This window comes from Syngnathoides biaculeatus, chromosome 5 (assembly GCF_019802595.1).
Source record: "Syngnathoides biaculeatus isolate LvHL_M chromosome 5, ASM1980259v1, whole genome shotgun sequence".
In the NCBI taxonomy this organism is placed as follows: Eukaryota; Metazoa; Chordata; class Actinopteri; order Syngnathiformes; family Syngnathidae; genus Syngnathoides; species Syngnathoides biaculeatus.
This window is the reverse complement of record NC_084644.1, coordinates 7771884-7799720: the sequence shown is the minus strand read 5'-3', so window position 1 is coordinate 7799720 and position 27837 is coordinate 7771884. Positions and strand designations below refer to the sequence as shown.

General features: G+C 42.0%; 1 protein-coding gene across 1 annotated transcript; it reads right to left on the bottom strand.

Annotated features, from left to right (window-relative positions):
* Positions 1-574: 574 nt before the first annotated feature.
* LOC133500300 (lamin-A-like) lies at positions 575-27837 on the bottom strand. Its single transcript, XM_061818838.1, is given in 14 exon segments — positions 575-1820; positions 2875-3036; positions 3117-3173; positions 3687-3806; positions 4598-4705; positions 5109-5234; positions 5237-5417; positions 6018-6238; positions 6621-6746; positions 6926-7096; positions 7174-7299; positions 8253-8409; positions 19411-19766; positions 27463-27837. Coding segments are annotated over 14 exon segments (2307 nt in total). The 5' UTR covers positions 27823-27837; the 3' UTR covers positions 575-1784.

Sequence of the window (27837 nt, the reverse complement as noted above, 5' to 3'; positions counted from 1 at the left end):
AAAAAAGTAGTTTTACAACAGTATGAGATATATAATGAGAAAAATGTCAACATTTTAGAAGAAGAAAAAGTTTTTGTTTTGAAAAGTATGAGAAAGGGGTTAATATTTTTGGATTTATTTTTCCACAAAAAGCAATTTTAGCAGAATTTTTGGAGCGGAGAGAAAATTTTTGGTTTCGTGTGTGTGGTGAGGGCAAAATTGTTGGAGATAAAACATTACATAATCATGACCGAGTGAAAAGAATTGATAAAAAAGAAAAAAGTAATTTGATAAAATTTTCTTTATTGATAGAAAAATTTTAGATTTTTATTTTTGGGTGACAATTTGAAAAAAGGTTTTGAGAAATTAAAATCACACAAAAATATGGAAAATGTCAAATTAAAAACACCACCACCACCACCTCAACCCCCCTCCAAAAAAAAAAAAAAAAAAAGCTAAAAATATGACAAGTTATGAAAAACAATTTACATCACCCACCCCCCTTTTTTTTTTTTTAAACACTCCACTGTTATTGTATTTTAGATGTAAATTTGAAAAAGTGCAGCATATTTGTGACGAGCAAACATGAGACCGGTTCTTTTGAGGTTTTATTTGGAAAAGAAGCACAAAAGTAATCCAACATTTATGAATATGGCTTTGATCAGGACACAACCTCTCAAAATGAAACCTTTTCATTTGGCAAATTTCAGAACATTCTAATCTCGTTGAATTGACACCGCTTGTGACAACTCTCTGAAAACTTTAAATCTTTGGATAGGACTTGGAAGGCACTTTTGGGGACCGTAATAGCACCAAAAAATAAAAATAAAAATAAAATAAAAATGGAAAAAAAAAAAATCTGAAACTACAAAATTACAGCCATCAAGTATTTTCCAAAAAGCGCTTGGCTATGCTTACTTTGGCTGACAAGCTGCTTGAATACAGTACAGTACAGATTTTTTTTAATGACAAGTTACAGGAAACAGGAAAAAAAAAAAATCACAAAGGCATGCCAAAAGTATTACGATTATGCTAATAAGCGCTAACATGGCAGCAGGCACACATGAGGACACCCAATCTAAAAGTCGCTGTCACCCCACATCTTTGAGGGTTAGATTTAAAAAAAAAAAAAAATGCTTTTAAAATACTCATGGGGAGGAGGGAGCAAGATGGGAAGTGAAGGAAAAATGACTGTTGTAAAATGAAAAAAAACCCAGATCACAAAACATCAGATGCAATTTAAATTAAATTAAAAAAAAAAAAACAGGATTAATGAGTCAAAAAAATAATCACAAAACAAGCCACATTGGCTTCATTTTCTTTAATGTATAAATGTCTGTCGATAGCTAATAGCATTGTTGCCCATATCAGATCCGAACATTATTAAAAAAAAACAAGAAAAATGTTTAAGCAAGTATATTTTATTAAATATTGCGACCAAGTTTTTTTTTTTTAAAATGACTCGCAAATATACTATTGGGCTAACAATATCAATACGCGCGTTTACAGGGGATCACAATCTGTGCGTGTTGACTTTTGACAGCATTAAAAGTGAACCAGGGGCATTAGCACTAGCATTAGCATTAGCGCACATGCAATAATAACATACAGGAAGTAGATTATGCAAAGGAAAGCTACTGTCAACTTCCAAGCAGCACAGAAGTCCAGAGTATATATATATATATATATATATATTAAAAAAAAGGAGAAAAATAAATCATGTCGTAAGAAAGAAAGAAAAAAAATGAACATCCCAGCAGTGACTCCAACATGTGCAGCCGGAGGAGGCGGGGCCAAGTCTGCTTTCACATGACGACGCAGTTCTCGGGGTGGACGCGACTCTGAAGGACGGACAACAAAACAGCAGCGTTACTACGACAATGACAAACTAATATTTTGGCCTTTCAGAGGGGCAAAAAATAAATAAATAAATAAAAAAAAATGTTAAAACAAAACCAAAAAAAAATGTAAATTAAAAATGTTAAGTTTTCCTGAGGAAAAAAAAAGAAGTGTTATTTTGATTCGTATAAAATTACAATATTTAATTATTTAGTGAAGCGTGAACATTTTCTGAGAAGTGTAAACATTTCCAAAACTGTTCTAAAAATCTTGAACTAAAATCTTTTGTTGTACTGAGAATTTTGTGTGACGTTTTCTTGATTTATAAAATAAGTACATCTTTTTTCTGGATAAAAATGGATTTGCATTTTGTTTTCATTATTAAAACATTTATTTTATAGATTAAAAGAATAAATTATGTTGTTTTCCATATGAAAATGTTCCTTTGAAATAAGGAAAATGTTTTAATTTTACAATAAAAATTGACATTTTTCAGGAAAAATATACAAAATTCAAAACACTTTTGGAAGAATAAAGATTATAAAGTTACAAGTGATAAAATTATTTTTATGTGAAAATGCAAGAACATGAAGGAAAATAATTTATTATATTGCAATGAAAATTTTTAACTTCACAAGAGAAAAAAATGAAAAAAAAGTCATTTTTTCAGGAGGGAAATCTAAATTATAGCAGGGATTTTTTTTTTTTAAAACTCTGGGGGAAAAAAAGTCAAACATGAAAAATATGAGCATTTCAAAGAAATGGTTTTAAATTGAAAATAAAGTACATTTTAATATATATAATATTTTTTCCAGCATTAGCTTAGATGGAAAATGATGACATGTTGTGGCAACCCCTAACGGGACAAGCCGAAAGGAAAAGATATTTTCTCCAGAATTTTTTTTTTAATAAGTATTGTGTTATGGTGTCAAAATGGAAAGTTACAATAATAATAATAATGCATACCACTGATTTAAAAAGTAGGAATTTTAGAAGAAATGTTCTGAATTTTGATAATTAAATTGTAATAAAATAACAATAATGTAAACGTGTAACCTGTCTGGGCTGAGCGTCAGCCATGAAAAAGGAATGTCCCACGAGGCCTTCAGACAGGCCGCCGCCGCCGTGGCCGCGATCCGACGTTTGCCCGCATGAGTCGCAGATGACTGTGCGGCTGCGCAGGTTGTACTCGTTCTCACCGCTGGTGCTGTGCGCTCCCTGCAGGGGGCGGCAGAGAAAGTAAAAAAAAAAAAAAAAAAAAAAAAAAAAAAAGACAACGACGCCGAGGATGACGTCACCATGTCTTCCTCATCCTCCTGGAAGAGCGTGCGGGTCACTTTCCTGCTGGCCATTTCCTGGAGGAGAACAATATTTGGGTTCATTGACATTCCATATTTGACAATCAAAATTAAGTGAAAGTGCAAAAACAAATAACGGACATATTTGGGAGAACATTGAGAGGTGGTCCGGAATGAGCAGAATAAACAAATTTGTATGGGAAAAAAAAAAAAAAGTAGCTATCTCGGAAAAAGTTCCAAATTAAAAAAAAAAAAAAAAAAAAAAAAAAAAAAAAAAACATTCTTTGTCCTGTTAAAAAAAAAAAAATACGAAAATAGTGTATGTGGAAAAAGTTAATTTAAAAAAAATAAAAAATTGGGTAAAGTTGTACTATCAACAACAACAAAATATTCACCAATTTTTATTTAGAAAAATGGTTCACTTTTAAAAAAAAAAAAACTGAAAAAAGTTGGAGCTGAGAAAGAGAATTGAAAAAAATAGTTGACGTTTCCATAATGACAAAATGTCATCAAAAAATATTTTGTGTTGGGAGCTGGAGCGCAAGCTTGAGCTTGAGCTTTGAGAATCACCTCCCCAGCGGCGCTGACGAGAACGGTCTGCAGGATGTCACCGGTGCCCCACGAGTCCTGACTCTTCCACACCAGATCCGACGGGGGGGCGTGGCTTCCGCCGCCCGACGCCGCCCAGATCTATACAAAGGTTAAAGGTCACGATTAGGAACAACAGTCAATCTGCACCCCCAAAAAAATAATGAAAAATAATAATTTAAAGTTTGAAAAACTGCATGGTACTTGCTACAACTACTGCCTTAAAAAAAAAAAATGTAAAAAATTACATCGAGAAAATTTGGGGGGGAGGAGAAAAGCAACAAAATTAGCAAAAAGGATTCATGTTTTAAAAAAAAAAAAAAAAAAAACATTCAATAGTTAAAAAATATTGTGCCAAAGTGTGAATTTTTTTTATAGTAAATACTTCAAAAAAGGCATTATTTTGCAAATAAAATGAAGTATAATTTTCCCAGAAAGATTTTGCCAAAAAAAGTAAAAAAAAAATAAAATAAAATGTTACCAACATAAATCAAACCACACGAAGATTTACATTTGGGAAAAAAAAATGCAAAGAAAATTGGAAATAAAGGTATTTTGTTTTGTTTTATTTTTCAGCACAAAAACAGTCAAACAATACTTATTATTGCATCTAATAATGTATCCTGTATTCTTTTCCAGCTACGAAACAGTTTAATTTTAAAAAGTGTTTACACCAAAATGATAAATTGCTGCTTCAGGCAGACTGAACATTGAACTTTTTTATTCTTACTCTGAGACGAGCAAAATGATTTAATAAGTATGATGTGGTTGGGTTTAGTTTAGAAAAGCAATTTAGAAACATAACTTTCCTTTCCTTATGCCATTTTTCTCTAAAAGTGAAAGTTGAGAGATAAAAGATTTAAAAAAAAAAAAAAAAAATTATATTGTCTCACAGTGACGGTGGCTCCGGCCTTCAGGGTGAACTTGTGGGGGAACTTGTAGACGATGGGGGTGCCGCCCCCGACTTGTCTCTTCAACTGCCAGCCGGCTAGTGATTGGTCCTGTGGGGGGAGGGCCGGAACAACGTTAGCATACAACCCCTTGTGGTATTTCACAAGCAACCTAAATAAAAGGCACAAGAGTGAAGATTTTTTTTTTTGGCGATCTTTCCGGTGTGCCCAGTTTAGCCACTGGGAAGTGCTATAACATAAGCACAGACAAACGAAGAAGAGACTGACTTATATTCTCACCATTTTCAGTGACTCAGTAAGATGCAAATTGGATACAATTTTTTAGAGAATGAATAAATGCCTGTGAGTATTGTATTCAAACTGATGCTGATCGTTAGCATGTCTATGGCGTTTTCTTTTGAGCAATGAGCTACACTTTTCAGGTCGCTCTTAAAATGTTCACCCAATTTTTGCGGTGAGTCACGTATGCTTTAAAGGCATCTCAAACACTGACCTCGTCGCTCTTGTTGCTAAGCTTGACATACTTCCCGTCCTGGTCCACCTCGTCCACGGTGACGCGCCCGCTGGCGGCGGCGTGCTGCATGATGCGCGTCTTGGTGACGGTGCCGCCGGCCGCCATCACACGCTGGAGGTGTCGCTGTCGTCGTCGTTGAGGCGGCGCTTCTTGGCGACGCCGGACGACGTGCGGCTGCTGGAGGCGGCCGCCGGGGTGGCGTGGAGCAGGCGGCTGTGGCTGTGGGACGAGCCCGAGGTGCGCGTCACCGTCACCCGGCCGGGCGGGGGGCTGGGGGTCAGCTGCAACCTGAGGGTGGGGTAGAGCCGGGAATGAAATAAGTCAAGCAGCTCATCACTAATCACAATTGTTTTTACTCTGTTCCGAAACGATTTACGGTCATTTCCGGTCTACAAGTTGCGACTTTTTTCATACACTTTCAACCCTGCGGTTTATGCAGGGATGCGGCTAATTTGTGCAATTTTTCTAACGGCCGCAGGGGGCACTCGAGCGGAAAAATGTAGGGATGAGACCGGTGGAATATATGTGCCGAGGAAGTGACTTGTACCAGCCCCGTTAGCGCAGCGCTAGCGTGTTGCTGCTGTGTTACTGGCGTGAATTAGTGATATTTACCGGTTCGCTTTATTTGAACCGGCACTGTTAGCGTTAGCATTAGCACTAGCTCAGTGCTAGCGTCTTTCTTTGTAAATATCTCATGTTTGAATGTGGCTTTCAATGTGGGTGCTTGATGTCTTTGCATGTACCAAATGGTATTTCCTTTCCAAATGTACTTGGTTAGGCTTATAACCAGGTCCACTCTGTAGGCCGGGAATTACGGTAAATAGTGGAAGCCCAAATCCAAATCCTGGTTTTATTTTCAGCTGGATTTGGAGGACTGGTCCGTCTCACCTCTCCTCCTCGCCCTCCAGCAGTTTCCTGTAGGCGCTGATCTCCATGTCCAGGGTGAGTTTGATGTCCAGGAGCTCCTGGTACTCGTCCAGCTGCTGCTGCAGGCGCGCTCGCATGTCGGCCATCTCGCGCTCCTTCTCATCCAGCCGGCGCCGCATCAGGTCGCGCTCCCGGCTCAGCGTGTCCTCCAGCTCGCGTACTTTGGCCTCGCTCAGGGACAGCTGGACGGGGAACTTTCTGGTCAAAATTATGTATGCATCCATAACAGTATGTGCCTAGTTCTCGTATTTGATAAAGGATCAAATTTGAACACAAACAAAACTCGTATTATAAGAGGTTTAGCATGTGTGAACCCAAGAAATATTTCTTCTATACATTTCTTTTGAGCAAGATAATAGTGATTACCAACGCCCAACTAGCGTTCGCCGAAAATACCACAGCAAAGCTACATAGGTGGAAAAAAATAAAATAAAACCGATATTTACTGTGCAGATGTCAAAAATCAAAACTTAGCCCACAACTAACATGAGGAATAAGAATATTTAATCTGCGAATGACTCTGTCGGCTCCACCTGCTGGCTGTTGTGCGTGTTGCGCGTGCACCTGTTTCTGCAGCTGGCTGAGCTGCGCCGTCAAGCCCTCGACCCGAATGCGCGTTTGCTGCAGCTCTTCGTGCGCGGCGCCCACCAAGTGGCTGTTCCTGTCGGCCGACTGCCGGGCGTTCTCCAGCTGCCGAAAGACAGACCACAGTCCTCGTGAGTTAGCGAACGTCTACGTGCGCGTCCAAATTGTTCAAAAGGCAAAATAATATCACTGCAAACGTAAACTTCTGGTGGCGACCGTGTACATGAACACATTCAGCTGTAAAACCCTGCTCGGACAGCAGGTGGCGCCAGGTTGCAGCTTACCTTGGAGTTGTAAGTCTTCTCCAGCTCGGCTTTGAACAGCCCAACTTGCTCCTCGTGCTGACCCCTCAACTCGGCCAGCGCCTCCGCCAGTTTGCTCTCAAACTCCTGCTGCCGCCCGCTGTCGATTTCCACCATGCGGGACTCGTGCCGACGCTTGGACTCGCGGATTTCCTGCGACACGAGGATTGGTCACAATGGCGTGGCGGCAAACGATGAGCCGGCGGCCCCGTTGGGCCAAAAACCGCTACCTCGTTGTAGATGTTCTTCTGGAACTCCAGCTCCTCCTTCACCGTCTGCAGACGATTCTCGGCGTCCACGCGACGGAGCATCTCGTCCTGAAGCTGACGACGGGCGTCTGCCAGAGCGACGTCCAACTGGAAGACGGACGAGAAAAAGATTTAGCGGCAGAAACGGCTAAAAGCAAACGTTTTCTGGCGAAAGACGAAGCTCCAGTCTTGCTTTTGGTAGCCTCAGTTCAGCGGTGAAAAGATTATTCGATTAATCGACAAAACTATTGAATTTTTGATAATGGGTTAATCGTTTAGAGATCTTGTTTCGGTATTGTAATAACCCATTCATGAGCAGGGTGGCAATTTTTTGCCTTATTGAGATAAAAGTCTCCTAACAGGCCACAATTAAGGAAATACTTCTTTTTCGTTTATGGTTAAATTATATGAAAACTTGAGGCAGCCATCTTGGGTCAGGAAGGAAAGTGAAATAACTAACTTTGACCGATGAGTTATCCATCTTCAGATTAAAACATTTAAATATTTTGATATACTGGAGGATATAATCTGAAAATAATGATGTCCCAAAAATGGGACGCTGCCCACTAATGGGTTAATTTTAATAATAAAGCCTCAAAATAAGGATGATTAATTTGCAACAAAATAACCCACACATGAATCAATTATTAAAATAATCCTAGCCATAGTTTGTTGCTTAAATTGTAAAAAGAACAAAATAGTTGGTCTCTTGAGAAAATAACCAATAATTCTATCCTGTAAATTTATTTTGCAAGCAAATTTTAAAAATTTCCAATAAGTCAACTAAACCAATTATGAAATGAGATCAATGAAAAAAATTTATTTCCCCAGAGGTTATTCTATTTATAGGTTTTTCTGAGCGACTTTTCTATTTCCATTCTTGCCCATAACTGGTTAAAAGCATGAAGTTCATGCCAGGTGCCAGTAGATGGTGCAACTGCGCAGCTTTGCCTTGACTGGAATTGAGCCGCCCAACCTTTGTGTGTCCTCGTGTGTGTGTGTGTGGTGTGTGTGTGTGTGTGTGTGTGTGTGTGTGTGTGTGTGTGTGTGTGTGTGTCTACCTTGGCCACCTGAGCCTTGAGATCCTTGATCTCGACCTCGAGGTTGCGCTTCTCCCCCAGCGCCGTACTGAGGGCGGCGTCTTTGGAGTTGAGCAGGGCCTCCAGGTCCCGGAGGCGGGCCAGGGCCGCATCCAGGTCAGACTCCTTCTTGCTGTTCCTGGGGGGGGGGGGGGGGAGGGGCGTCACAAGGGCGAGCTGCATCGCTACGAAAAAGCTAGCGCCTGCCCGTGGGAAATTAACCGGGGATAATTGGCAAATAATGTCACGTAAAATGGGCCAGGACTTGTTTTAAATTTGACGATTGTTCTTTAAGCACAATATTGTAGGAGGGGCCACACGTCACCATTCGTTGGTTATGTTTTATGATTTCAAATGTCCAAGATGTTTATAGCATTGCCGAGTTCATTTTCTTTGTGTCAGAAGTGTGTCGAAATGGTTGGTTGTTGTAGTTATGATTACAAAAAGTAAAAAAATTCAACAATGTGTTGCGGCAAAACTTGTTTTAAGTCCATCACCTAAAGTGCAATAACACTGGCTATTTGTTAGCCCATCCATGGCATTTCTTATGTTAGCATTGAGGTAGCTGAAAGGAAAAAAAGTGCATGAGCCTCCTGATGTACAGTAAGTCCCCCCCCCCAATTCTACAATCATGGGTTGCCTTACACCACGTGACCCTGAATGCCACACAGAGCCATTTGAACACATGTTCCACATGTGGCTGTCAACACGCAGCAATTAGCCATAAATTAAGCAGCAAGAGGCCATTAAAGCGCAGACCCTTCGCTGAGGCGCACTCGCGTTTACTGCATGCGTGCGGATGGATACAGTTAGCGGGGAAGAAGACAGAAAGAAGCTCTGTGTAATTCCATTTGCGCCGAGGGGAAGCTCTTCATTGTGTCTTATTAGCGTGGCTGAGATAAACAGACAAAGCAAGGAGATAAAAAAAGCTAAGCTATCAGCGAGGTGCTGAATGCCAACAAAACTCCATCGTTTTAGTGCGTTTGCACGAAACGCTGTGCACAGATTTTAAAGGGCATGGTTGCCAACGACGCTCGCTCTAACAAGAGGCGACCTGGCTGCTCTTACCAGTACTACAGACTATAAAAGCAGGTGATTGACGTCACCACGGTAACAAACAACAGCCCTTTACTCCGAACTTCGGGACGAGCAAAAGCTTTTCAAAGCAGATCTAGGAGATGAATAATTTATTTCTTCTTTGGACAAGTTTTTTTTTTTTTGTTTTTTTTTTTTGTTTTTTTTTAAACAGACCGCCCCCCCTCTTCTGTTGTCCACAGAATGCCCCCGCGGACTTGCACTGCTTACACGAACAACATGGCTACAAACAGAAAGACGACGACAACTGTTGTCAATTTCGCAATCTTCCAACTCTGATAAACACATCAAACTGGCATCTTTAACACGTGCTAGGAAACAAAATGAATGATTTCACATTGTTTTGCATGTGATAAAGGAGCCAGGTGGAAAGTAATCACATTTTGAAAAAGAGGACACTTCACATTGGAAAGAAAACTTATTCCCGTGTAAGTTGATGCAAGTTAACTCATTCCCTTCTGTGCATATTTAATGTACATTTCTCGACTACAACACAACCGTTTATTGCCTCTAACGTAAATACTGTGCAATATCCTTGAAAGTAACATTTTTCCAACAGGGAGGTGTGGAAGAGAGTCTCTCCCACAGCTTGTCTGTGAAATTCAGGCCTGTAAAATGCTGCAATGTCCAACAGACGCCAACAGATGGCGGTGTCACGTCACAGGGGGAAAAAAAACGGTGGTGACTCCAACTTCTTACGTCAGTTATGAAGGAGAGAAACACGAACACAGTGGAAATCGGACAAGTTTACCAAGTATACACAATGTATGGATTAAAAAGTATGTGTCGCCATGGTGGGAAAAGATTTTGCAGTTTATGGAGTGAATGATGAACCGAATCTAAAAAGCGACTGACCCTAATTAGCAGTTAGCAACGCACTCGGCGGATTATTTTAGCTGTATGTCTGGAAATGATTTTGACGTCAAAGGCCCTTTTGTCAGTCTTGATTTTGTTGTGTGATAGTCTGATTTGTAATAAAAGCAAAAAAATAAGCCGCAGTTTGACAGGTGTCTTTTTATAATAAGCTAATTTTCTCTTTTTTTGGGGGGGGGGGGTAATAAACCATCTGGTGAAAGCAACCCATGTTCTATGGCTGTTTAATACAAGAAAGAGATAGAAAAACCTTCTGGTGGAAACAAGTGAGTCTCTTGGCAGGTTCAGTTCTCATATTGTCACAGAACACAAGAATCAAAATGATCAATAAAAATTGCCGTGAAGGGGAAGTCGGCACGTGCAGCCCTCCACCACGTCACAGCTGCCAAAAACTAGTCAAGAACGCGACTGGGAACCAAAACTAAAATTTCATTTACTTGCAAAAATTCCCAGAATTCCCCAAGAGGGCTTGTGTCAGGAAGGGCATCTGGCGTAAAACCTGTGCCAAACAAATATGAGCCTTCCTCTGAGATGACACGCTGTGGCGACCGCTAACGGGACAAGCCAAAACAAAGTATACTTCCATATTTCTTCTACGAAGACCCCTGCGAGATTGCAAGACTGCGCAAAAGGACACCTTCCGTCTAACGCGGGTTTGTACAGTTCTTGTGTCGTGCGTTCACTTGGAGACCATTTAAGTGGGTTTCATCCCTTCATTTTCTTTGGCTTTTTTTGTGACATCTCAGGATGAAAAGAGATGGCAAAAATGCGACGTGAAAAATTGTAGAAATCAGAATCGAAACGCAGCAAATTGGTGTAGTGTATTTCCTGGCTGGTCGATATATACAATACAATTGTAGTCTTGGCCCTTTCTGCCCGTGAATGACAAAGAACGTTCAAATGTTACTTAAAACCCAGCCAGTGCCATTATTTGTAGCTGGGGGGGGCATCTTGCCTTTGATGGATGTAACGTTAATGGACACGTCAGTCGCAATCACCAGCCGAATGCACTCCGTACGCCATTGAGGTACTTCATGTGTGCATACTTCAACGTCATCCACTATTTAGCTCACGAATAGTGTGTACGTGCGTAGACGTGAGCGTTTCCCGAGGGAAAGACAGCCTGTTTACATCATCTAAGTCTGATTTGTGTAACGAGAGGGGCTCTGAATAAATAACTCCGTTCCATGTGCGTGCACGTGTGTCACCGCAGGGCCCTGAATGAGACGCCCTCCCAACTGACTCACTAGCGCCCCCTGGAAAGTTGCGCAAAATAGCCCCCCCAACACCAGTTAAACCAATCAACTCGGAATTAGAACTAGAACAGTGGCTGAAAATGAACAGGAAGTCGGCAGTTTGGGATTTTTTTCCATGCCAGAGGTCGTATTTCCATGAACTTTTTCCGCAGTCGTCATTTCACGCGGGCGGAACGTGGTGTCGAGGTCTGATCAGCATTTTTCAGAATTCTGATAGTTTGCACAAAAACTGAAGCCTCCAAAACCAATTTAACCGGTTTGCAGTGTCCGTTTCGGACATAGGGTTTCTATAACAATGTTGCTTTAAAAGGGGGAGGGGGCCAGAGGGGTGGGGGGGGGGGGCGTGAAACTTCAAATGATCATTTCCAGCGTTGACCATAAAAAGACATGAGATCGTGTCTGGTGACTGTAACTTGAGTGCCGAGAGGGACGCTGTTAGAAGGGCAGAAGACGTGCTTTGTCGGAGAGTGTGAACAGAAAAAACAGGAGAAAGAATAAAAGAGGAGAAGGAGGAAGGAGAAGGAATGCGCTGGCTCTCCTCCCGGCCTGAGCGATGACTCACAGGCAGCTATCTTTGTCCGCCATGCCAGCCACAAAGCAAAAACTCGCCACCAGCATTAAAAAAAAAAAAAAAAAAAAAATCCCTTCCTGAATCCCCCCCCCCCCCCTCCGCCCACCCGGGTTGGTTTGCGTTGCCAGGGCAACCCAGGTCTCGTTGTCAGGTCTGCTAGCATGAGCAAAACGCGACATACAGTAAACACCCAGAGAATTTGCATTCATCTATTTTTACTGTACCTACCAATGAATTTGAAAAACTGCATTGTACTTGCTACACTACTGCCAATTTTTTTAAATTATATTAAGGAAAATTTTAACATTGCATATTATCACAGCAAGTCACCTGCATGATTTAGTGCAATTTTAACACCCGTATTTCTCTGCATTTTAGCTTGGTATTAGGGCACTGAGCAGGAATCAAGCCCGCCATTTGCTTGAAAGGCTAAAAAACTAGTGCCGAAATATATAAATATTTATATTAATAAATTGTAAGTTAGTTGTATATTACAAATTCTAAAAAAATTCATTTGTCTAACAGAATCAATTGTACTACAATTAAGTACTGCAATGATACACCATAAAAATATTGAGAAAAAATATTGACACATTTAACAATTACATCCATTGTGGTTAAATTGCAATAATTTAATTAAAAAAAATATTCAAATGACTACAGAAGTAACCAAAAGCATACTCTATTCTTCAAAGTGTGATTATTATTTTGAGGATTCCATGAAAGGAGAAAAAAATAATAAAAAAAAAATGTAAAAAGAAAAATTCTCTAATAGCACCCCCCTGGAAAAGTATTTTTAAAAAATGAAACGAAGAAGTTTCAAATAAACACAAAATTAAGTGGACACTGGTTTATCACTAGGGGAAAAAAAAAAAAAAAAAAAAAAAAGTCTCAACGATCCAAAAGCCTGAATAGGAACAGGAAGTTGGCCATTTTGGTTTCACGCAGCCATTCGAGGTGAATTCCAGAGTTCGTATTTTGCCAAAGTCTGACCAGGAAAAACGCAAAAAATGAGTCCCAAATTGGCAGCAGGGATCCTGGAATGATGAGCGACGCTACTTTGGGACAGCAGCACCATGGAAGGAAGCTGCTGGGTCACGGTTAGAGTCCAAAGAACAAAATTGCCAACTAGTCGTTAAGAGATGCGTGTAAGTTGAATTTTCACTCGCTGGACTATAATCAGCACAATCAATGAAATTGCTGAGCTGATTTCTCTAACAGTGTTTCACGTGGAGGGGTGGAGGGGAGGGGGGTAGCTAGGTAGCGCTTCTGAGCTCACAATTGATTGACAGTTTTAAATTTTTACAGGCCGGACCGCTCGTTCCGAAGGGTGCCCACCGTCCGGACAGCTGCGCCGGGCCGGCACAGAGCGCTCCTGTTAGCGCCGTTTCCTTGGCGAGCAGCTGCCCTGCGGGTCGCTGCAACCGCGTGGCAGCGGCTAGCGTTAGCAGCCATTCATCACGAACGTGTGCGCACATCTGGTGAGCATGTGCGCATGGTTCTGGATATACTGTATATATGTGAGTGGAATTTTCCAATGAGTCACAGTCCAAACATACGAAAAGAAAAAAAGAAAAAAAAAAAAAGGGGTTTCCCCAAATTTCCTATAGTCTCTTTGGTCAAACAAGTCAGGCCTCCGACGTGGAAAAGGTGACAAGATGGAGGCGGTCACATGACCGCCACTCGCAACGCGGAGAACAATGGGCAGCACTGTGCGCGCGCGGGATGCAAAATGCACCCGCGACAAGAACAAACGCCGTCGCTGTTTCCAATTTCAAACGACGGCCGCAAGCCCGACGCTTCACACGCTGCGATGGGCGAGCGCTGGTAGGGGTGCGAAAATGCAAAAGAGAGCAGGTAGGGCAGTCTGCTTGTTGAGAAAAAAAAAAAAAGAGGCGAGGCGGCACACCGCCTTTTGTTTGGCCGTCACCACGAGAAACTCAATCAACTTCGGCATTTGTATGCAAACACCGTAGCCTGGCAAACACACACACACTCATTTGTGTAATATGAGGCGCCATTGTGCTCGTCCCGTGTGGTTTTGCAATGATTCACTGTAGAATGAGTGTCGAGTCCAGACTAGTTTTACACTTTCATTAACACCCTCTTCTTCTTCTTCTTCTTCCCATCATCATCTCACTACTCGGGTGTTATTTTCTATTGAATGATGGCAGATTCCATTCGCCACGCGGGTTTCCTAACACAGGAAAAAAAACACTGGGCTAATTTTTTTGTTTGTTTTTAATGAGGCTTTCCTGCAATTGTCCAATGAGCCCGAGATGGAATTAAATTATTATAAAAATAACTAAACGCCCGTACAATAAGTCATGCGGGCCAGTACTTTTTTTAGGGGGGGGGGGGGACTGCAAAACATATGGGATGTAAAAGATAATTAATTCCAAGTCTCATGCAAATGTATACAATCATTTATTCCCATAAACATTTTTTAGACTTCACTAGCTACAATTAAAAATCGGAAAATAATATATAGAATTCTTAATTTTCATATATATATATACACACACACACACATTTAATAATCCCTCACAAACAATACTACTATAATTATATAATTTTAAGGAATAACAGTACAGAATAAATTTTAAACAAAATGAGAATTGTAAGTCATAAACATTGGTAATTTAATTCGATTTATTTAATGATCACTCACAAATAGATAAAAAACATACTATAATTTTAAGGAATAACTAATAGTACAGAATAAATCATTTTAAACATCAAGTGAAAAACTTATTCATGTAAATTGGTAATTTTATTCAATTTATAAATTATTTAATAACTTGCAAATTACTTTATAAAAAACAATTTTAAAGAATGACTAATCGTACAGAATAAATAATTCTAAACAAAATGAAAAAATGGTCATATATATTGGTAATGTAATTTATAAATTTAATAATTGCTCACAAATTTATAAAAAAAATACTACAATGATATGATTTTAAAGAATAACTAATAGTCCAGAATACATTTTAAACGGAAAATGAAAATTCTAATTGTCATATACATTGGTAATTTAATTCAATAATCACCCACAAATAGATTATAAAAACCAAAATACTATAATTATATAATTTTAAAGAATAACAAATGGTGTCGAATAAATCATTTGAAATGATTTTAAAGACAGTTACAACTTCACTAGCGCGTGACATCCGATACCACATCTCTAAAATTTTGTCCACCATGCCAGCCACAAAGCTCGACACCAGCATTTATTTAAAAAAAAAAAAAAAAAAAAAACAACCTTCCCGATTACTGATATGTATTTACACTATGTATACAAAATTGTGTCAGTCAAATTTTTTTTTTTTTTTTTTTTTTTAGGGGGAATGAGCAGTGATTACAGTACTCAACTTTCACTGTCAAACTTGTGAGCATTCAATAGACGGCAAAACTTTAAATTAATGACTGCAAAAATTCCCGTGGCTCATCTCGCTTGAAGGCGGAGCTGCCGCCGTTTCCAACGCTCTGTGAAAACGACCGCGTCCTCCACGCCTTCGAGCGCTCACATGGTTCCAATCTAAACGTTACATAAGAAGCCGCACAAAATGGAAAATACGCCAGCTTTTACCCGCGGCCCACTGGGAACGTTCAGCCGCCATCTTGACAACGATTTACGGGGTGACTCACAGAAGGGCCGAGCTGGCTCCGGACTTCCATGGAAACATCTATAAAATCTCGCGCACACACAAAGTATAAACTGCCCTGCCAAGAGCTTCACTCGTCACCACGTTTTGGAGTCGGAGACTCTTCATTGATCCTTCGTCCAAAGAAAATCACAGAGTAGCTCGTGGCTACATCTGCTTCGCATGTACAGCGCACAACAATCCCTCACTGTTAACATTCAAAGAAGAAAAATGAAGAGCAAGATATAGACAACGACCAACGGCTTTTCGCTTTTCACTTTTTCAGAGCCGATCCTCAAAACGCTTTGCAAAGTACCCACATGAGAACATCCATCCATTTTCTTCGCCGCTTATCCTCACGAGGAGTGCCGGACCCTATCTCAGCTGTCAACGGGCAGGAGGCGCGGTACAACCTGAACTTGGTTGCCAGCCATTCGCAGGACACATAGAGACAATCAACCAATCGCACTCACAATCACACCTAGGGGCAATTTAGAGTGCCCAATTAATGTTGCGTGTTTTTGGAAAGCGGGAGGAAACAGGAGTGTCCGGAGAAAACCCGAGCAGGCACGGGGAGAACATGCTAACTCCACACAGGAGGGTCCGGGATTGAACCCGGGACCTCAGAAATGTGAGGCCAACGCTTTACCTGCTGTGCCGCCCACGTTAGAACATGTAAATAATAATAAAAAAAAAAAACATTTTACAGCCCACATCTGTCTTGGATAACTACTTTTGAATTGGGCTAATTTGGGGGAGGTCCTAGTAAGAGTTTACCAAAATGGCCGCTTTCTCGAACGTTTCGGCAATGGGTGTTTGAGACTTTTTCCATGAGATTGACATTCCTCTCAATTTTGTATCACTACCTAAAACTGGTGGCAAACCCCAGCACCCCCCCCCCCATCCACAAATCCTCAAAATCGTCCAACTTTGACATCATGCTCCGCCCACATTAGCCCCTGTATGCAAAATATCAACGTTTCCGGGGCTTTTTACGATACCCGATTTCAATTTAGGCAAATTCCCTCGTAGGAGTTTATCAAAATACGAGCCCTGAACTTGCCACATAATGACTCCAATGAAGTAAAATGGCCGACTTCTTAATTTTCAGGCATGTGTCCTCAAGACTTTTCAATCATTCTATTATGCTTGAAATCCTGGTCAATTTTCCAAAATATTGATGTCACTAAAAGCTGCAGGAGAATGTGCAATGCAACATATTAAGGGAACGTTTCCTTGCCGCACTTCAGTTGCGCTCACACTCCTCACACTTAAAGCTTGTCGGGCCACGTCTTGTTCGTAAATCTTGATCACGCCCTCCAGTCCGCCGCCGCGCCCCAAAACCGCCGCCCGGCCCGCCGCTGCGGCAGGGAGGTGATTCCTCCTCGAGCGAGAGTCCAACTGATAACCAGAAAACGTGCTTTTGCATTGCGCAAAAAAAATAAAAAATAAAAACGCCCACTCGCAAGCACGGCCGTGTTGAGCAGGGTGGCCCACTGACATAACAGTTTTATCATACGGCTATATAGAAATACACCTGCAATACATCATTGTATTAGTGGAACTGAAAATTACCAAGGCATTTGAATGTTACAAATCGTTCCGCATGAAGTAGACAAAAAAAAAAAGGCTCCAAATGCCATGCCTAAAAAAAAGGAAGTATTCTTAATTCTCAAAATTATATGATCACAAAAGTAAAAATATTAATCACAATATTTTTCGTATTTAAAAAAAAAAAGAAAACTAATATTTTGTTATTTTTTTTGAATGTTAAAATTACATTTTAAATATTTAATATACACCATGACCAGATTAAATTATATTTAATATTAACAGTGGACCAGCCAGCACGGTGGATCAGATGGTAAAAGTGTTGGCCTCACAGTTCCGAGGACCCGGGTTCGATCCCGGCCCCGCCTGTGTGGAGTTTGCATCTTCTCCCAGTGCCTGCGTGGGTTTTCTTCGGCCACTCCGGTTTCCTCCCACATCCCAAAAACATGCAACATTAATTGGACACTCTAAATTGCCCCTAGGTGTGATTATTTGTCTATGTGCCCTGTGATTGCCTGGCAACCAGTTCAGTGTGTACCCCGCCTCCTGCCCGTTGACTGTTGGGATAGGCTCCAGCACTCCCCGCGACCCTCGTGAGGATAAGCAGCAAAGAAAATGGATGGCTGGATGAACAGTGGACCTCCACAATTCGTGAATTCTCCCCACATATAGATAAAATCTCTGCATAACTGACAGCAATTATGATCTAATTTATTTTATTGTGTTGCTGAAAACAACCATGTGACTAAGTGGGAAATTTGGGAATGCAACAATTTTTTTTAATTTTTTTTTTTTTTAAATACAACCTAAGTATTTTTTTTACACTTCAAAATATAACACCTTTTCTTTGTGTGCAATTCAAGTGCCGTGAAATCCCCAAAAAATATTTATGAAAACAAATAAGGTAAAAACGTACTTAATATTTTACCTAAATAGCTAAAATGAGAACTAGTATGCAAAAAAATATTTTATAGAGCAAGTAATGAATTTACCATCCAAAAAAAAAAAAAAAAAAAAGATTAATGGCACATTGCTGTATAATAGTGAGTCCCACCATCACTCTTCTACCTTGTTTGCATATTAAAAAGTAGTCTGAGTAACGGTTAGCTCCAGCAGCGTGAGGCTCCGAGCGGTGGGGGCCGCGCCACCTGCGTTCCGTGTAGTAGTTCTACATTCACTCATATTAATGGGGAGGGGGGGGGGGGAATCACATTTTGCAATTTCCCGACACAAACTCACTCATCCCAAACTCGGCCAATCAGATCAGACCCGGTCAGTCGCCCCGCCGTCACGAGGGACTGCCCCCGGTCGCCGTGGCAACCAAACACAAAAGCAGCCCGAGGCCCGTCCCGATCGCAACGAAGGGGTGATTCTGGGCCACCCCCCCCCACCCATTGCGCGTCATAAGACACAAGCTGATAACCATCGGTTGGCGTTTACAAAGACCGCCACTGAGAAGACAAAAACTGCTGGGGGGGGGCCACTTGTGAGGGTCGACTGTACTATGTTTAGCAGCCGTTTCCCTTTTTGCGCCTCCACCCGTGCCTGGACCGCTCCAAGACATTTGTGGAATGCCGGCACTACCTGAGGCATCGCTCGTCACAATCCAGCACAAAAATCAAACCCGAGGAGACGTTCACTTGACGACATCCTGCGCGCTTGCTGACGGGGGTCCGGTTTTCCATCGGCTCAACGATTATAAACATATCTGCGTGACGCCGTCAAATTATCGACCGTTTTGGTAGACTTGCTTATCATGAGTACAGCACAAGAAAACTTGAACCCCCGTACAGGTCAGTAGAAGCATTATGAGCCTAAAACATCCGCTTCAAACAAAAATGGCCGACTTCCTGTGCGGGCCAAGGGTTAAATTAAAAAAAAAAAAAATTGGCATGGCTATTAAGTCAGACGCCTGTTTCAAAGCAAAAATGCTGACTTCCTGTCTCTTCTGGGATGGCTTCTTGTGACTTTTTTTGTGAGTCTCATGCCTACAAAGTTTCATGTTGCCAAGTGAAACCTGCTCCAGGGACGTAATCTTTAAAAACAAATTTGGCAGCCATAATTAATGTCTGCTACAAACCAGATGAGCAGACATCCTGTTTTTTTTTTTTTGATTTCTAGAGGAATGACGCATGCCTCCTTACCTGGCTTTGAGCTCCTTGTATTCCTCCCTGACTTTGCTGAGGTCCAGCTGCAGGCGGGCCCGCTCCCTGGCCACCTGGTCCAGGGTCTTGCGGGCGTCGGCCAGCTCGGCCTCGTAGGCCGCCTTAATGCCGCTGAGGTCCCGGCTGACGTGCGACTCGGACTCGGTGATGCGCAGACGCAGGCCCGCGTTCTCCGCCTCCAGCGAGCGCACCTTGTCGATGTAGACGGCCAGCCGGTCGTTGAGGTTGCACAGGTCCTCCTTCTCCTGAAGCCGGGTGATGCGGGCCGGCGAGACGGCGCTGCGCCCGCTGCGTCTCTGGCTTGCCGTTTCCATGGCGAAAGGTTCGGACGGTTGCTGCGGGAGCAACCACAAACTGCTCGTGATCCTTTGGGCAAGGCAACGGGACTTAAAAATAAGCAAATCGTTGGCAAAACAGGAACCTCTGTTGGGATTTATTGAGAACTTTTTAGATCAGCTTCGGAACACAACCAGTAAAAACGAGGCCTCCGCACCCACAGGGGTAGTTTTTGTTGTTTTGTTTCACAAGTCTCCAGATCCAATTCAATTAAACGTCAGTGCGTGTTGTTCTTGCGTTTTACGACCGCCATTATTCTAGCGTTTCCTGGCTCGTTTGCACGAGAACATGCGTGCATCTCCGTGGGTCTTCCTGTTTAAGATGGACAAACTTTGGAGCTCAAGGGACTTTTTTTTTTTTTTTTTAAACAGACAGATGAGGAATTCTCGTTTATTCAATGCAAGCCAGAATACAACTTGGTTGCGTTGGAACAACTGCGTCCCGACTTGCTCCCGACGGTTCAGTGCGGACGCTATGAACAGCGCATAAATCAGGGGTGTCAAACTCGTTTTTAAATCGCTGGCCAAGTTGTAGTTACGTTTTCTCTCAGAGGGTCATGACAACTGTAACCATAAAAATCTTCAATTGACCAATCATAATCACACAAATTTATAAACTAGGTTCGGAATCAGAAATCAACGGTAATGAGTTTTTCAACTATCGTTGATGTTTGGTAACACAAAAAATGCTTGCAACGTCCCAATGTCAATTTATGATATGACAATTTGAAATTTCGGTACAGATTTTAACAAAAAAAATCACGGAAGCTCATACTCGTGATTTGACTTCGCGGGCCACATAAAATCATGTGGCGGGCCGCATCTGGCCCCCGGGCCTTGAGTTTGACACCTGTGGCATAAATGATAAGAAGCCATCTTTTCCCACAAAAACCTGAAGGAAAATGGAAACTACTGAAACCTTCGGAGGTTAAGTCTGCAAATATTTGCGCGAGATACAACATTCATCCAGCAATACAAAGTACACAATATAAGAACTTACTTGCCACACCAATTGGTACACATGCATGAAAGTTTTTTTTTTTTTTTTGAAATCACCAAGTCTCTCTCTCATATATATATATATATATATATATATATATATATATATATATATATATATATATATATATATATATATATATATATCCCGTGTACACAATCATTCCATTGGAGGAGGAAGTCGAGAAGAACAAAAAAAATAAATTCTTGCTTCCATCTGTTTGTCCCACCGAAAAGAGATTCTATTTTCCCAATATTTATTTAATTTATAAAAAAAAAAAAATTACTTACTGGGAAATACTGAAGGAATGGAGTGTTAATTAACCATTAATATATGTTAAATTTTACTAACATTTGGGTGTAAAATATTTTAATGACAAAAAATAGACATTTAAATAAAGTCATTTTGGGGGGGAAAAAAAATGGTCTGATTAATGCAACAAGTATTCCAGCGCTTTTGCTCATGTGCTTGCTGAGTGGGGGCAAACGTCGCCATTACGCAAGGACCCCATTTGCCACCCACAACCACCCAACAAGTTACTGCAATCAGGATTACAAAATACACTTTTGCTCTAATCATGTTGCCAGGGGCGATGCTGACTCATACATTAAAAATAATAATAATAATAATAATACACCCAACATGACACCAACTTCCTCCTCGGAGATCCTTAGCAACGTCATATCTTTGATAGTAAAAACAAAACCCATGTTTGTCGTGTCAGTCACTTGTTGCGACGCATGATTCATGGGGCACAATCTCCTACGCCCCGCACACAAGAAATACTCAAAAAAAATAATAATAATAATGTAACCATAACAGTTATAAAACCCATTCATCAATGCACACTGATTTCACTTTTTAACAACTGCGCAGTATTTGAGTTTTTGGGGGGAGGCCATGTTGCGAGGCGGCAAATTTATGCCCTTTTTTTTTTTCTATTAAACATAATAGCCAAAAATGAGGAATATCATATTCTGGGAAAGGACTATAAAAATCACACACCAGAAACATCCCCTCGGATGCACTCCAGAGTGGGCGGCCAAACTTTTGCCACCTCCCCATCAACCAAGCCCCCCCCCCCCCCTCCCCGACCCCCGACATGTGCACGCACACGCCCACATGAGCAGCAAAGTCATGAACGCTCTCTAAACACACTCAACATGTAAAAGTGCTCATTAATACATAAAAGCGCTCATTTAATACACAAAAGTGGCTCATTCGCGCTCTCATCGCACGTGCGCTGCGCTTTTCACCGGCACCTCCTCCACAAACGCTCCTGAATATTCTACCTTGAAAGTTCCCCCCCCCCCCCCACCCCCACCACACGGAACGCTTCCCGGCACTCTGACTGGACAAAAATTGTCTCGTCCTCCAGACCCCCACCACACACACACACACACACACAAAAAAAAGAACAACAAGTGCAGATCTTACCTCGTCGGAATTGCAAATGGAGGCAGAAGCTTGCTCGACGAGTGCGTGTCGAGGAGGAGGAGGAAAAAGAAAATGAGGAGAGCTCGCTTACTGGTTATGTCAGGCGTGTGTGTGGAAAACTGGGCTAGTTTCCGGGTTAGGGAGGGAAGGAGGGAGGCAACTAGGAGGAGTCAGGCGAGAATGTGCCGAGAGCAGCTGTTGAGTTTTATCAACGCTCCTCCAGAGCGCAGACAGGCAGACGCACTGACGTCAGCAGACGCGATGACACTAAACCGGTCATTAAAATGAACTAAGGTGAGCCCTCGTTTGGGGGGGGGGGGGGGAATATGTTTCACACCCAATGCTGCGTAACTACAACTACACTAACTACGCTGAATAAATCAATATCACAATGAATCATGTTCATTTATCATATTGCGAAACTTCAAATATGAATACAGCGGTTAAAATAATAGATATTGTGATCAGTCAGTTTAAAACAAGCAATTGTGATATGCATCCATATTCTTTGCCGCTCATCCTCACAAGGGTCACGGGAGTGCTGGAGCCTATCCCAGCTGTCAACGGCCAGGAGGCGGGGTACCACCTTGAACTGGTCGCCAGCCAATCGCAGGGCACAAGGAGACAAAACAGCCGCACTCACAATCGCACCTATGGGCAATTTAGAGTGTCCAATTAATGTTGCATTGTTTTAGGGGATGTGGGAGGAAACCAGAGTGCTCGGAGAAAACCCACGCGGGCACGGGGGAGAACATGCAAACTCCACACAGGCGAGTCCGGGATCGAACCCTGGACCTCAAAACAGTGTGGCCGACACTTTACAGCTGAGCCATCACCGTGCCGCCACGATTGTGATATCTTTTCTTAATAGTCATACTGAAATGTTAACACTGTACATCAATAATTTCTGGTTTTGGCTGATGCAGTAGTAATAACCACAAAAATGATTTCGTAATGGTGTCCCACCAGGGATATATATTCGTCCCACTTATGTTTTTGTACAAAAATCTGTATAATAAAATCAAATGTGGAACAAATATTTACGCAAGATACAACATTCATATACGCAATATAAAGTACACAAAATATAAGCACTTTCCACAGGTATAAATGAGTGAGAATCCTCACTTCTTTAAGGACATCCTGTGTACACAATCTCGTAAAGGAGGTTCTGGCGGTCCACGGAATCCAAGAAGTAAAACAAAAATGCAGCCATCTGTGATATTCCAATCATTGATCCACTTATTCCTGTGCGACATCTTCGAACGTCTCAACGAGGAGATTTGGGTTTTGCTCTTATATGAGTTTCTCCCTCTGGGTGGAGTTAATGGAACCATGGAGATGGAAAGGATACAAGGACAAGTAAATACAGTGTGTGTGTGTGTGGTTCAAATACGGTCCAAGACGAGCGAGTCCTGGTTTGGTCTGGCAGTGGAAGGCCTGGTGGAAACCAGCAGTCACTGTTTTAAACAAAACTACTCCCACCCACCCCCCCCCCCCTTTAAATTTTAAAGCACATATGAGAATCATACATCAATAACAAGCTGGACTACAACTCCGTTACCTAGATGATCATTAAAATTTAATGCCATGCCCCATACCCCAAAATTGAACCATCGGCCATTTTGGTTTGGAGCATGTTTTCCCCTTTAGCCAGGGGTGTCAAATTCATTTTTAATCACGGGCCACATAAAAGATATGTTTTCCCTCACAGGGCCGTTATGATTTATACTACCATCTAAATGTATACATCCATCCATCCATCGTCTGAGCCGCTTATCCTCACAAGGGTCACGGGGAATGCTGGAGCCTATCCCAGCTGTCAAAGGGCAGTCGGCGGGGTACACCCTGAACTGGTCGCCAGCCAATCGCAGGGCACACAGAGACAAACAGCTGAACTCACAATCACACCTAGGGGCAATTTCGAGTGTCCAATTAATGTTGCATGTTTTCGGGATGTGGGAGGAAACCGGAGTTCCTGGAGAAAACCCACACAGGCAGGTCCAGGATCGAACCCGGTGCCTCAGAACTGTGAAGCCAACGCTTTCCAGCTGAGCCACCACCGTGCCGCCTAAATGTATACATAATCATCTCGTATTGTAACAAATACACAACAACTAGTTTGGAAACCAAAGCCTAACAGGGATTGGCAACAAAATATGGTTGCCATATATCATTATCAACGCAGATGATTTGCTCTCGCGGGCCTCATAAAATGATGTGAAGGGCCGGATCTGGCCCCCGGGCCTCGAGTTTGACACCAGCGCCCCAAGCAATCCAAAGCAGACGGAGCAAAGAGTAAACTTGATCCTTTTAAGGAGTGTCACAAAAACAAAAAACAAAAAAAAACGCTTTCAGCCAGCGACATAAAACTATCGTGACACGACGGAGAAGAACCAATGTGTGAAATTGAACAAAGTCGGCCATTTTGGGGGAAATTCCAAGGCATAAATGAGTCCCATTGTGAAATGTACATGGAAGTAAACCTTGGACCTACAGTGCAAATCCACCAAAATTGATGCAATTTGTGGATTAAAACATCTATTAATAATGTAAACAGCAGGAAAGCGATCGCATTCGGACTTTCCCGACAGTTTCTAGATGAAACAACCCGACTGCGACGAGGCGAGAGGTGAACGCGGGTCGGGCCTGCAACATTCCAGGCGCAAAAAGGTGTGTCTGTCGTCTTTGAGTCACGACGCGCTCACAGGAATGTAAATGTGTATTTGTTGAAGATTAATTTACTGAGCCACAACCTCTTGCTCCGGTCTGGAAACCTGACTTCCCACTTCCCACCCCCACGTACCGTAAAGAAAAGTACATTCAAGATGATGATGAACATTCCCCCAATGGTGGGAGTAACAGAGTATAAATACTTGATTATATTTAAATAGCCATTTACTTTACAGGCGGCGTGGTCGCCTCACGGTTCTGAGGACCCGGGTTCAAATCCCGGCCCCGCCTGTGTGGAGTTTGCATGTTCTCCCCGTGCCTGCGTGGGTTTTCTTCCGGGCACTCCGGTTTCCTCCCACATCCCAAAAACGTGCAAAATTAATTGGACACTTTAAATTGACCCGAGGTGTGATTGTGCGCACGACTGTCTCTGTGTGCCCTGCGATTGGCTGGCGACCAATTCAGGGTGTACCCCGCTGACTGCCCGTTGACAGCTGCGACCCTTACGGGGATAAGCGGCAAAGAAAATGGATTTACTTTACTGACAATGTTATACTTTTATTGCCTACATTCGAGAATAAATTAGTGTTAGCAGCCATTTTTTTTTTTTTAGACTCCATGAACCATCCATTTTCTTAGCCGCTTATCCTCACAAGGGTCGCAGAGAGTGCTGGAGTCTATCCCAGTTGTCGACGGGCATATTAACCATTATTCCATTCACCGTTTCAGCCCTAGTGTCAACTTTATATTGTACATTTGCCATTTACAAATTCACCCTATTCATGGTTTTATGGGGGATGTTATTCGTAGTTATTTGCAGAAGCCAACTTTTTCGCTTTCTTTACCCGATTCCCCGTTTACGGTTTTTGTTTGTTTTCAACCAGAGACTGTATAGCAGGGGTATCAACTATTTATTATTATACTATTTTCAACTATTCACATTTGGTAACACAAAAATGCTTGTAATATCTCAAGATTATCATTTATGATGTGACAATTTAAAATTTTGGTACAGATTTTTTACAAGAATCATGGAAATTGAGTCACTAGATTTGGCTTTGTGGGCCACATAAAATCATGTGGTGGGCCACATCTGGGCCCTGGGCCTTGAGTTTGACACCTGTTGCTGTATAGGGCGGGTTCACATTTTTTGCTTGTTTCTTTCCCAAGAGTGTCAATTATTTGCAGCGTTTTGTCATTTGGGTTTCCCCAAAAGTAGCAATTTTTTTTAACCCTCATTTGTTCACATAGAAAAGTGTTTTTTATGTGTTGCGATTATGTAACCATTGGATAATTCTTCACAAAACCACTAAGAATGGGTGCTCTTATAGTACCCAAAACTGGTCCCCAGTGCGTACAAAAAGAACCGCAATTAAGTACTGTATGGACACGTTAGATTACAGGTGTCAAACTCAAGGCCCGGGGGCCAGATTCGGCCCACCGCATGATTTTATTTTTTCCAAACCATGCGTCAACTTTCATGATTGTTGTTAAAATATGTACCAAAATTTGCCACATCATAAATGATAACATTGAGATACTGCAAGCATTTTTCTGTTACCAAACATCGACAATAGTTGAAAAACCAATGACCCTTGAGTTCAGATTCCAAAAGTAGCACCATTCATAAATTGCACGTGTAAATGTGATGATTCATGATTTTTATGGTTTTCACAATGATAACGGCCCTCTGAGGGAAATAGTAACTACAAAGCGACCCATGACAAAAATGATGAGTTTGGCACCCCTGCCTTAGATTGTAGAACATTCCCATAATGCAACAGTGTGACACAGCGCTCGCGTTTAAAAGCAGCCCAACTTCCAAGGAACCGTCGCCACGATAGCAACAGCACACAACACAAACAGAGCGACGCGTTATCATTACAGGCACTCTCCTTTCCTGGGTGGGTCCTGGGGGGGGGGGGGGGGGGGTCCTTTCGCACCAGCGAGCAATAAATTCCCTGCTGCATTTTTTTTTTTTTTTTTTTTTTTTTGGAAGCATGTAAATGTGTCAATATTGGAGTGCCTCATGGTGACCACATGAATGATCAATGATGATGTAACAATTCAGATTACGTAAATTACATTTTAATTGGTATTTTATTTATTATGGAATATTTTTATTTAGTTCTTTTGGGGAAACTTTAGCTTGTTATATTTTCCCACTTTTATTCAATCTTTACGTAAATTTTTATGTTTCAATCTTAATTTTGTTTCCGTGTTTTTGTTTTTTTTTTTGCTATTTTAAAATAACACTTTATGAAATTGATTATATTCACTTTGTCACCTTTATCTTTTCCTCCATTCTATATTTAAGTTGTATTCCTGATTTATTGTAGATTTCAATTTTAAGCATTTTTTTTTTGAAACATTCAGTTTCCTTTCAATCACAACTGAAGTTTCTTTTCCTATCCACGAGCGCCACCTATCGGCCGACGAGGAGCCACCCCTCACAATACTAAGTGCGTACACATGAGGTGGCAGAATTCATGACGTCGCCTTAACAAAACGTCGTAATTGGAGAAAACGGCAAAAGTCACATTTGCAAAGGCGCCTGCTGCACATTCCAGTGAGGACGCGGATTACCTGAGTTTTCCAGAAGCTTCCTCGGGGTCGTTTCGCAATTCCGCGTCCTTGCCACGCCGCCTTTTGCCGCAAACAGCAACGGCGCAGTCCACTGTCACATAACAGGGAAAGGAGGGGAGAAAAATATCCAAATCCACGCGTTGAATCCGGGGGAAGAAGAATGCGAGGGGAGCCGCTTCGGTGCAGAGTGACGGCAAAAGTGGCCCGAGACGCCCGAGGGGAGTGCGTGCAATTCGCAGCGTCGGTGGGCCTGCCTGCACCCAAGCAAGCTCGGCTTGATTGCACAGCGCTGCCTGGCGGACGTAATTTGCAATCAGGGAGCTCGCGAGACACGTGCACGCGTGTAAGAACGCTGGACATTTATTCCACTTCCAC